This window comes from Microchirus variegatus (genome assembly GCF_963457635.1).
Source record: "Microchirus variegatus genome assembly, chromosome: 23".
Lineage (NCBI taxonomy): Eukaryota > Metazoa > Chordata > Actinopteri > Pleuronectiformes > Soleidae > Microchirus > Microchirus variegatus.
In genome coordinates, this window is record NC_139824.1 from 14,893,512 (window position 1) to 14,906,606 (window position 13,095).

At 38.9% G+C, this 13,095-nt stretch overlaps 1 protein-coding gene across 1 annotated transcript in view; it reads left to right on the plus strand.

Annotated features, from left to right (window-relative positions):
• The window catches only part of pcdh7a (protocadherin 7a), a gene marked incomplete at both ends in the record, with an annotated part of 45,781 nt that overhangs the window by 31,008 nt on the left and 1,678 nt on the right, over nucleotides 1-13,095 (plus strand). Inside the window, one exon of the mRNA XM_083909580.1 lies at nucleotides 10,728-10,929. Within this exon, the coding sequence (XP_083765706.1) occupies nucleotides 10,728-10,929 (202 nt within the window). The remainder of the gene's footprint in view (nucleotides 1-10,727; nucleotides 10,930-13,095) is intronic.

Below are 13,095 nucleotides of genomic sequence, written 5' to 3' on the forward strand. Positions count from 1 at the left end.
CTTAGTCAGAGTCGCTTTAGCGTTGGATTTTATCTGACAAGGTGATAAAACGGGGAAGGAAAAGCGATTGAAAGAAAGCGTGTCTAAAAATTCACACGTGAAATTAGCACGTGCAAATACAACTGAAACACCCAAAGATATTCGTGTGGTTTTCACGCTTGTTAAAAAGGCTTTATTAGGCGACCCTGGTTGTTTTCATATTTTTAGCCCGCAAACAAAGTGATAAAATAAACACCGTTTGAATTTTGGTGCTAATTCGCTTGGACGGGTAAGGAAAAGGGAGGACGAGGTGACGCAAATCCAGCTCCAACAAATCACCTTTAAATCAAGTCAAGTCAACGAGAGCTGAAACAATTAATCGTCAACTATTTTGATAATCGATTCAAGCTTTTTTCATGATTAAAACAAGATTGTTTTAGCTTCTTAAATGTGAATATTTTCTTTGTTTCTTTGCTCCACATAACAAAGAAATCATTAAAACGGAAACATTTTGGTTTGTGGACAAAAACAAGACGTTTGAGAACATCGTCATTTCCAGGTTTGACAAACGCTGATCGGCGATTTTAGCATTTTCTGACAATAATCAACAGATTAATCAATTACGGAAATAATCGTTAGTTGCAGCTTTAAAGCCAACTTTCTTTCTACACTCTTAGAAATAAGGGTTCCAAAAGGGTCCTTCTACAAGGGCTGAGGTTCTACCTGGAACCATTTGCTTCTGAAAACCCCTTTTCCCGAACAAAGGGTTTTTCAAGGGTTCTTGGTAACACTAATGGTTCCAGTAAGAACCATTTTGATCCAGAGAACCCTTTAAACCACCTTTCCTGAATAAGGGGTTTTAAAAGGGTTTTTGGTGGAACCTTTATTTAAAAAAAAGTTTCTATCTGGAGCCAAAAAGGGTTCTCCTATGAGGACAAGCCGAAGAACCTTATATGGTTCTACTTGGCACTTTAAGGGTTCCAACAGGGTCCTACTGCAAGGGCTGAGGTTCTACCTGGAAACATTTGCTTCTAACACTAATGGTTCCAGTAAGAACCATTTTGATCCAGAGAACCTTTTAAACCCCCTTTCCTGAATGAAGGGTTTTAAAAGGGTTCTTTAAAAGGGTTCTTGGTGGAACCCTCCAAAAGGTTTTCCTATGAGGACAAGCCAAAGAACCTTATATGGTTCTACTAAGCGCTTTTATTTCTAAGAGTGTCGAGCACATTTAAAAACAGCCAAGGTCGAACCAAATCGCTTTACAGCGTTAAAGGCCCAGCAACACAAAAAGTTTAAATCAGTAAAAACATAAAAGTAAAACAGTAACAGAATAAAATGATAGAGGCCAAGGAGAAGACCTGGGTCTTTAGAAGATGTTTGAAATGTTCAATGTTGGGGAGCAGATTTAATTTCCAAGGGTAACTTGCTCCAAAGTTTGAGGGCAGCCACAGAAAGTAGACGAGTTTTTAGCCGGGATTCTGGCAACATCTAAAAAGCAGCCTGTTGTCAGACCTCAGAGCTCGGGATGGGGGCGCGAAGAAAAAGAAGTTCAGAGAGGTAAGACGGTGCCAAACTGTTAAGAGCTTCAGAAAAACCCCGACGATGAAAAATTTAAAAATCAATCCTAAAAAAACGGATGCCGGTGGGTATAACAACACAATTGACACCGCGTGATCCTTCACTTTGGTATGTATGAATTAAACAAAAGCATGAATAAATCCGTGCAGACGGTGTCTCGGCGTGAACCTGGCAGTTCAATCATGCAACGAACATCGCATTCCCTGCTGTAAAAAAAACACTCAATAATTTCAACACACACACACAAAAACAATCAGTTCAGACCCATAATGTTTGAATTATAATAAAGAAACAGTTATTAATTTCACTCTAATTCCATTTCCTCGCCTCGCAAAGATAACTTCATTAAAATAAGATTCACGACACGGGAGCGGAAGCAAATGTCAACGTGATTGATCGTCAAAGTGGACGCCGTTTCTGTAAAGTCAGACTTTATTCGTGTGGTGTCAACAGATACACATATTAGCGTTTATTGCGCGGTATCTCCTTACATGCTCGGCGTTGTTGATGGGGGACGTTTATTTTTAGGTAGTAAATAAGCTATCACATTATGAGGAAACAGGATGAGGTGACATCATTTGATCGCGTATTAGACTATTTTTTTTATCGATCCAGCGACTCGAGACTTGTGTATCCGCTTGATATATATCGCCGTGAAAGAAAAAAAATAAATAAAAGCGCCCCGTGATGTTATTTGTGAAGTAATTATTCCACAAAAACACATCGTGTTTTATTAGCAGATTTATCCTCGCCGTGCACAATAAGCCACTCGATCCACTGCAGAGCTGCTAAGCCACTTAAGGAACTCCATAAGTCTGGACTTCATTTGCGACTTTTAGCATCCCTGAAGGGGCCACACACACACACACACACACACACACACACACACACACACACACACACAATCCTATTTCTGGCAGAGGGATAATCACGTTTAAAAAATATTGATGCGCGGCTTCAAATATCATGTGTCCATGAGCTGAAATTGCCAGTCGCTGACAACTAAATTAACATGCAAAGCTACACCTCTCAGTCAACGTGAGGAAAAATTCCAGGTGTCTGGAGGGAGAAATTGCAAACAGGGTGTCAGGTGTCAGTGTGATTGACATTAGGCTCATAATACTGTCCCACTTCTGCCTATTTCAACACACACAAAACGAACCTTCTGCATGGAAAAACAGTTTTTTTTTTGTTTTTTTTTTACCTCTAGTTGCTTTTGTTTTACCACTTATAAATGCAAGCCCGCGGCATCGTGCAGGAAAAGGAGGAGCGGGATGGCTTTGGAAACGCGAGATAAAAACGTCGTCTATAGCTCGCGAGGCTGCCCCGACCGCGACGCTAACGGCGCCATAACTGATGAACACTTGTGAAGTATTAGAAAACGGTCATGGCTCATTCCGGGTCGTTAAAACACACAAATCCTCTCTGCCACAGTCTGTACCACACTGGTAATAAACAAAAGCAAGAGAGGGAAAAAAACATCATTTATGTAATTAAAAATCTAAGAGCTGTTTATTCCAAATGTGATTATTGAACAGCCTCCCATCAATTAATTTAGCTTATTTTCACTCTATTAAATATCAGTTTGAGAGCAAAAAAAGCTATCAGACACCATCAGGGGGTATTGATCCTCAATGATGTCGGGATCAGTCTTAAATAAGCCATAACTGTTCAAATGCAGTTGGATTGTTATTGCAGTAAATGAGTGATTATAAAGTTTATAAAGTAACACTGCAGTTCAACTAAAGTAAGATATGGATGATGCATGACGTCCCGACTCCTCCTGACATGCAAGCGTGACTTTGAGTTTAGTGAACGGATGAATGTGTGGCCGCAGTAGAAATCTGACCTCCATTTTGTGCATTGTTACAAAAAAAGTACTGAAGAATATATTGTATGTGTCTAACAAGGTGATAAATGATAAATTCAGACCATTACATGGTAGATTCCTGCACCTACACTCAGAAGTGATGTACACTACCGTTCAAAAGTTTGGGCTCACTTAGAAATGTCCTTATTTTTGAAGGAAAAGCACTTTTTTTCCAATGAATATAACATTAAATGATCAGAAATACATGTCTGGTTATCGGATGATGAGCCTTGTGCAATGATGTTAGCACAGCTGAAAAATCATTATTTCTAATCTTGTCAATGTCTTGACTATATTTTCTATTCATTTTGCAACTCTTTTGATGAATAAAAGTGTGTCTTTTAAAGGAAAACACAACAAAAATTGTACAGGTGACCCCAAAACTTTGTAGATAAATGAGAATAGAGATCCAAATGCGGGCTCCACTCGTCCTAGAACCATGTTTGTAGTTCTGTTTTATGCATAAGCCGCATCCTCTTGATCCGTTATGCACAGCAGACGGTTGCAGGACACCGACACAAACACAAACACAAACACACAAACCCTGAGATGTGTAAATGAAGTGCCTCCACTCCACACACACACACACACACACACACACACACACAAGAAACACATGTGTTGAATATGCATACACATGTAACGAGAAGAGAGGGAGACTGTTAATTAACTGGAGCACGTTAATTCTCTTTGAACCGACAGCGAGGAGGTTTACTCACTAATTACCTTGATGACTAAGCCAACCTGTGCCCGTGCACGCACACACACACACACACACACACACACACACACGAGTGTGTCTTCTTCACGCAGTCTGCCACAACACATCCTTGCAGGCTTTGAAAAGTCTCGCACTCATCCGCAGCCATGAGACGGGAGAGAAGGTGCGAAGTCTCACTCTTAAGTGTGAGCATATGCTAAAATGAAAAATGAAAACTATGTTGAATGTTTTTTTTAACACCTTCTCAGGAAACTGGGAGATTCAAATGATGTTTATTCTTAAATCAGAGGCATCAGTCAGATTTGTCAGAAATAAATTAACACTTAACTGTCACCTGTATAATTTGGTTTGCGTTTTCCAATAAAAGTCACACTTTTATTCATGAAAAAGTTGCAAAATGAATAGAAAATATAGTCAAGACATTGACAAGATTAGAAATTATGATTTTTATTCCAAATAATTATTTTGTCCTTCAAACCTAAGGGTTTTCTAATCATCCAATAGCCTTCCAACACCATTAGCAAACACAATGTACCATTAGAACACTGGAAATGGGCCTCTATACACCTATGTACATATTCCATTAAAAACCAGACGTTTGCAGCTAGAATAGTCGTTTACCACGTTAACAATGTATAGAGTGTATTTCTGAATTCTCATTTAATGTTATATTCATTCATATTCACTTATTCCTTTTAAATGAAAAAAATATTTTTTTCTAAAAATTAAATTCTTTCTTCAAAAATTTTAATTTTTTTCCCCCAAAAAAAGTTTTTCTCAATTTTTTTTTCTGAAACAAAAACACATTTTCACTCAAAAAAAATGTTTTTCTCTCGAAAATGTTTTTTTTTTCTCTCAAATTTTTTTTTCTCTCGAAAAATAATTTTTTTCTCTCTCAAAATTTTAGTTTCTTTGTAGACATTTTCTTTCAAAATTTTAATTTATTTCTCAAAATCAAAAAAGGGCTTTTCCTTCAAAAATATAGGCATCTTTAAAAAAAAAATTTCTTCAAATTTTTTTCCCCCAAAAAAAATGTCTTCAAATTTTTTTTCCCAAAAAAAAGTTTTTCTCAAATTATTTTTTGCCCCAAATTTTTTTCCTCAAAATCTTAATTTCTTCCTAAATATGTAATTCTTTTCTCAATATGTTAATTTATTTCTCACTATGTTAATTTATTTCTCAAAATGTGGTATATTCCTTGAAAAAAAGTCATTTTTCCCCTCAAAATCAAGGACATTTCTAAGTGACCCCAAACTTTTGAACACTCGTATATACTGCCCGATGACGAAAGCCACACAAACGTACGCGCACACGCATTCAGACGCGCTCGCCGTGGCGTGCAGATGAGTGCAGCTCCCATGTCAGTATTGAACTGTAATGGCCCATGTCAGATTAAGGGGAAGGATTTTTAATGTCCTTCGTCAAACTCAATTAATATTCCATCAGGCATGAATTCATAGGCCACGCTGGACTTAAGCCAATTTATCCATATGTGTGTGAGCGTGTTTGTGTGTGTGTGTTTTCGCACATACAAATCTCTTTATTGCATTTACTCAGCCAAATAATAGAAAGCTCGCACACAAACACACACACACAGAAAGGTTCTTTGTGCTCAGAGAATGAGGCCCGCAAAACATCAAGGTTTTTTAGTTTTACAGGTTGCAGCGGGTGAAGTGGGAAGGAAACGCGAGATAAATTTAACATACGAGCGAAAGAAGAAAAAGACGTAAACGGCTTTAAAGGACATCCTTGACAGGAAAATGTGAGCACTGTGCCTTGGGTGCAACAGAAATAATACACAGTAATATTTGGGAAGAAATGAGACGCGGCAGACTGTGAAGCGTGCACAATAAGTAGAAGTTAATATACGGGAGGATGTCAGAATACGAGGGATTTGGCAAAAGGAATCGAAGAGAAGTTTGTCAATGCGAGTGAGAGGCTGAGATGGAAGATGAGAGAGAAAAGAGGGGTTAGAGACGTCGCGGGTCAATAAAGCCTGCTCTGTGGAGAGAGCAGTGGGACTCATAACGAGGTCAAGGACACCTCATCGATCGCCACATCATAAAGCTGACTGACAAAGGAAAGAAGGGATGGGGAGTAGAGTTATGACTGTGAAAGGAAGTGGACTGCAGCTGAAGGAGGGAGGGAGGGATGCAGGAGGGAGACAGCAAAATAAAATTACCAGGACAAGAAATGAAAGGGGGGCAGCTCTGGTCAGACAGAGAGGGTTAGAGGGAAATCAAATTAGAAGGAATCAGTGGTGAGCAAATGAATTCTGTCCCTACACACACACACACATATACAAGCATCACCTGGTCTTCAATAACAGTAAATCACTCCCTTAAACCATGCTCCATCGTGACATAAGACATAAGAGCGTTCAGCGAAGTGGACGTATTTAAATCCAATTTTTATTCATCAAGCTCTTCACAAAAACAACACTGTTGTTGCTGCTCAAAGTGGTGTTGAGTTAAAAACAAATAAATAAATAAATAAATTGGAATCCATAAAAGACGACAAACGCAAGCAAAGAACAAACACCCGCGCCATCAGAAATGATGAAAAGCGATGAGATACGAGAAATAAAGTAAGCAACACAACTTCTCATTCTGTGGTAAAAAAAAATCCAAGGAGAAATAAAAAAAAAACACCTCAGTGTTTTAAGATGTAAAAGCTGGCAGTGAATTAGTCGAATGTGAAGAGGCCACTTAAAGTATTCAAGGGTTTTTTTGTAGCTGTATCTGTGAAAGCCTCATGTTCTCTGTGTGTGACAAATAAAGTAATAAAAAAAAGCACCTGATCGGCAGATGAAATCAGGGCCGGCCCTAAGTGAGATGGGGATTTGGTGGCTATAAATCTTTAATTCATGGTCCAATGTCTCAATTGTCATGCCCTTTAACACCTAACCCTCAAAATGTCCAACCTGGACTTTTTCTTTGCTTATTTTAAGCATAAAAGAGCCAAAAATGTCCTGCAACTAAGTACTTTTGCCCATTTTCCCAGAATAACTTCCAATATCTGGCAGTTATTTACAATTTACTCCATGTTAAAACACTGTTTTAACAATTTGAAGACTGCAATTGAAATGGGGATTTGGTGGCCGTAGATCTTGTATTCACGATCCAGTGTCTCAATTGTAATGTAAAATATTGTAACCCTTTAACACCTAATCCTTAAAATGTCCCACCTGGACTTTTCTTTGCTTATTTCAACCATAAAAGAGCCAAAATGTCCTGTAACTAAGTGCTTATGTATATTTTTCCAGAATAACTTCCAATATCTGGCAGTTATTTACTATTTAATCCATGTTAAAACACTGCAGTTGCACACAAACAATGTTCAATTTGAAATTTGAACAGTATAAAACATCACTTTTTTGAGTCTCTGAATGCTTCTTTGTCTCAATGTGCAAAAAAAATCAAGGCCAAAAAATGGAAACTATGTACAGGTGTTCTTCCCACTCTCTCCACTCTGGCAACAAAGACGCCGATTCTCTGAGCTTCCTGAAACGGCGCCAGTGAAATTACCGTAATAACCTCGTTGTTTGGCGTCAAAAAAACGTTGGAATGTGTGCAAACGTGTCACTTTTTTAAACTCTGTCAAACCATCTGAATAAATAAAAATATTCTAACTCGTATTTATTAACACTGTTAGGTTGAGAATTAAAGGTACATTACGTAAAAACAGAGCAACATTTATTGGTGGAGCTGCACGTTTCTCTCACCTGTGTGTTGGATGTTTCCGCCCATTTAGCATCAAATCTCAAAGGATGTTGCCGTTGTGGTCCCAAATGGTGGCCGCCACAGGGCTGAAAGGCTCATTCTGGGGCAATGAAACACAACAATTCATATAATTAGGTCATTGAAATACAACTGTGATGATTTTTAATCTTCAATTTCTGCAAAAACAAATGAAAGTTTGCACACTGACACTGGAGTTTGCAAACAAACTTTTTTTTTGTCTTTGTCACAGCTACAGGAAAACAAAAAAAAAGTCGTCTCACTTCATCGCTGTGTATTCAGTTAGTCTGAACAAGTGGAAAAGAGGTTGGACTTCCTCATCTTAGCTAATGCTCTAAAAATAAATGGCTCTCCCTCTCTCTCTGAAGCCGCTGTTGCTTTTCCATTAGCTTTCTAATATCTCTTCCTCAGTCTGCACCATCCCCTCCTGTCCGACTCCCTTTCGTTCCTCTTTCATCTGAACGTGAAGACGCGGCAGGAGGAAACAAATGTTGTGTTGACTTTTCTCCATTCTGCTGAACTCATTCTCTTCCCCTCTTGTCTTACACGTTCATTAGCTGCGATGTTTAAATGTTCCTTTTCCCTTCTTTCGGGGTCGTTGGGGAGCAGAAAAAAAAAGGATTAGTTCAGGTTTGGCTTTTATCCCGTGTTGTCCATCAGTTTTCCCTATAGATTATCCCGAGGCATCGTTTCTGAGCTGAAGATCTTCCACTGTAATCTGCCGCCCCCCCCCTGCCCTCCCGCCCTCCCCTCTGTTCCCTCACTTCCTCTCTTTATGCTGCGTGTTTCAAAGCAGGTCTAATTTTGAAAGGGTTGTAATTTTGCAGGCGGCTAAATGAGTGTGAGAAAAGATAGTAGCGGTGTGGTATAGAACACGGGCTTCCTGGTGCAGTGTGATGCCTCCAGGCCAGGAGTTGTTTAACTTTCTCTTGATATTCCCTCAGCATGGAGTTATTACACTGTTTTTTCCCCCTTCTCTCTGAAGTGAAAGCTGCTCTGCTAAATAGAGCGGGATGATTCGTGTGTTGAGATCACAGCAGGTGTGAGTGATTGAAATGATTTGTTTGTGAATTACAACACGTCCACTAAAGGATTGGGACATTTTTTATATATACATATAAAAATATATGTATATACATATACATACATGTATATGTATATACACATGTATATATATATATACATACATACATACATACATACATATATACATACATACATACATATACATACATATATATATACATACATACATATATATACATACATATACATATATATATACATACATATATATATACATACATATACACATACATACATACATACATATATATATGTGTATATGCATATATATATTTATATGCATATGCATATGCATACACATATATACTATACATACATACATATACACATATAGTATACACATATACGTACACACATACAGTATATATACTATACATATATACATATATACGTACACACACATATATATATACACATATACACACATATACATACACGCGCGCGCACGCACACACACACACACACACACACACACACACACACACACACACACACACACACACACACACACACACACACACACACACACACACACACACACACACACACACACACACACACACACACACACACACACACACACACACACACACACACACACACACACACACACACACACACACACAGGTGGATTGTGAGCTGGTTTGTGGCCGCAGTATAACTCGGGGAAAACCCCCGTGGTTCAATTTCCTGCGTTCACGAGAAGAAAGGGATATTCATTTTTATTCATATTACAATTAATTTGCACACCGTGGTTTCTACTGGCCCCCTGGCCTAATGTAAAATAATAGAAATTGGTACTAATGGGGAAAAAAAAAAAATAAGATACAACTGCAAAAAAAAAAATGAATTATTTAAAACTGAAATAATAACAATATATTCTCTATATCCAAAATTAAAAATGTCTTAATGTGCCCATGAAGATTTCCAACACACACCCTCACGCTGACTGTTTTACTAGATATTGTTCTCATATTTAAATGTGAGAAATAAAAATAAAAAAGTATTCATCCGTCATATCTGTGGCATTCAGAATTTGAATTTCTATGTTTTGGGTTGTAAATATAGAGTTTTACAGTTCTTTAGTTGGGTTTAATTGGTTTTTCAGCCATGGATTAATTCACTTTTATGTAACCTAATGAGCTTTTTTTAAACACACACAAAGCAGTCAGGACAGTGCAGGTGAGACTGAGCTAAAATAAACTACAGTGTCGATGTTGTTTATTAAGAAGGAACACGTCACCCGGTGCACTGGTGTGTGTTTAATTGACAACAGTCTCTGTGCCACAGAGGAAGCAGCTACAGTACACGAGGCTTTGGATTACACAGCAAGTCTTTTTTAATAAGAAAAGTTCATCCATTTGTTGAAAACTATAGACGATCGCTAGAATTATTGCTCAAACCTTCGCTTGCTTTAATAGCATCGCAAGTCAAGTGTTTTTTTTTTTACAGTTTATGGCCCAGCTGTTGCTACACTCCAAATAAAAACAGAGGTCTGTAAACATTGGCCACGTCCAGCAGCATTTAATCCAAACCTGGATTAAAAGCCAACTGAGAAACTTTAAATAACAAGATTGGTTGATTGTTATGCAGCATTGTAGCAGTTTATCCCATAATCAGGGCGAACACGTTCACATAATCTGGATGTCTTTGCCTCACTACTTTTGCCAAATCCCTAGATTTAGAATTTCAATAGAGGATGATAATCTGTATGATTAATCCCATATTGTTTTTGTGTGCGTTTCCCTTGCAGGGGACCCTCCGACGAGTGACCTTCTCGGTGGTCAGCCAGCCTCAGGACGGCGGCTGCTACGACAGCGGCATGGAGGACTCGGAGACGCCGAGCAGCAAAAGCTCGTCGGGGCCGCGGCTGGGAGCGCTGCCGCTGCCCGAGGAAGGATACGAGCGAACCACGCCCGAGGGCAGCGTGGGGGAGGAGGAGCACGTGGAGAACGGTCAGAGCAACAACAACAACACAAACATGCACACCTAGCTATTCTTGTTAGGATACTGCAGTCTGACCTAAACCCTAACGTTAACCATAACCAGGTATCATTAAAGATACAGTTTGATGATTATGTGACATTTTCTGCATGAAAATATGTGCAAAACAATGCGACTAATGTTTTATTGTGTATTTACTAGAGTTGTGCAAAAGGTTAACACGCGTTAGCGCATTTCCATGACGACTGACCGGAAGAAGACGCGCGTGACGTCACGTTTACGTGCCGCGACACAGGAGTCCAGGCACCGTTTACCAGTTAGCTCCGTTAGATGCATTAGCTCCTTTTAGCGCTGGTTAGCGCGCCTACAGTCGAACTGGAGCGGTCTGTTTTATTAAAGGAAAAGAGCAGCGCTACAAATAACCAGCTGTACCTGTGTACTGCGTATGTGTGCCTCTGTTTTTAAAGTTTAGCGTTACTTTAGAGACTTGTTTTAACAATCGGGAGTCACGTAAACATGACGTCACGTGGGTCTTTTTCCGGTCAGTCGTCATGGAAACACTACAGCACTAGTATTTACACCAAGCCAAATCCTTTCCTTCCATCCATCAATCCATTTTCTACCGCTTTAGGCCACATATAAAGACAAACAACCACTCACTTTCACATCTACGGTCAATTTCAGAGTGTCCAATTTAGCTAAATCCCCATATTGTATGTTTTTGGACTGTGGGAGGAAGCCGGAGTACAATTAATCGAAAATATTACCTAAATTGCAATATTTTCAAAACGTGGGAGGCGCAATATTTGTTTAAAGCCAAAAGGTGTTTTCATTAAAAGTCACACTTTTATTAATCAAAAGAGTTATAGTTATAGAAAATATAGTCAAGACATTGACAAGATTAGAAATAATCGTCAAAGAACCAGCAAAACTGATGCTAACATCATTGCACAAGGGTTTTCAAGGGTTTTCCAATCATTCAATAGCCTTCTAATGCCATTAGCAAACACAATGTACCATTACACAATGTACATATTCCATCAAAAACCAGACGTTTGCAGCTAGAATAGTCGTTTACCGCATTAACAGTAAGTAAGTAACCCCCAACTTTTGAATGGTATACTCCTCTTATGCTACAGACTGAAGAGAACAGATCTGCACAGATATGAAAATGACCACTCGCTCTGATAATAATCACAAACAGACAACTTTAAGCTAACTTTAATCAGACACCTCTGAAGCGAGGTTCTCTCTCTCGGGCGCCGAGCTTGATTAATTCAGTGAATCACCAATCAAATATAATTTCAAATTGCAGTCAAGGGGCCTTCCAGAGTCATTCACTTACTTTTTGTTACTCAAGACATAAAAATGCTTTATACAAACACACGATCAATCTCTCTTACACACACACACATTTTTATTTAAACCTTGACTTGCTGTCAAGGTTCCAGGAGTCTTTTCTCAAAAAAAAAAAGAAGCAGCTGCCTTGTATTTGTTTGCATTTGCCGCACATATTCCGTGCCAACACTTGAATGTGCCACGCGAAGAGTGTTTTAGAAAATCTAAAGTGTTGTCGCTCGTCCGTGGCCTTGCTGCTGTCAATCAGCGGCCCCGTATTCCCTTTCACTGAGGAAATTGTGTTTTTACCTTTTTTTCTAACTGGTTTTTGTGGAATGGAAATGGGCAAAAAGAAAAAATATTGTGTTTCATTTTTACCGTGTTTCGCCCTCATCCCTGTGTATGTGCTTATACCTGAGCTGGAACAGAGAATACACAGCCACACAAGGTCATTTTGACCTTGGCTGACTTCTATCACTTTATATCAGATTCCAATTAAATGCTGTCTTTTCACCAAAATGGGAAGCGCTGACCTCGTGGCCAGGCGTGAAAAGGAATAATTATTTTTCTTATTCAAGAGGAGAATAATTGACAGTGAACGCCACATGGATTTCAGTCGAATGTATGGAATACATTACGATCTGCGCCAAAACGCGCGTACGAGTAACAGTTACCCTCGTCAATCATCATTTACAACTGCTGTCCGGATTAAACGCCATGTCAGTATTGATTCATAAATGACCGCTTTACACAGATAATAAACATAACCTTTGACACGGGACTGTGTGGGACAGCAGCGTTCAATCTCTGGTGCCTCGCTAACCTTTCGATCCAGCGCC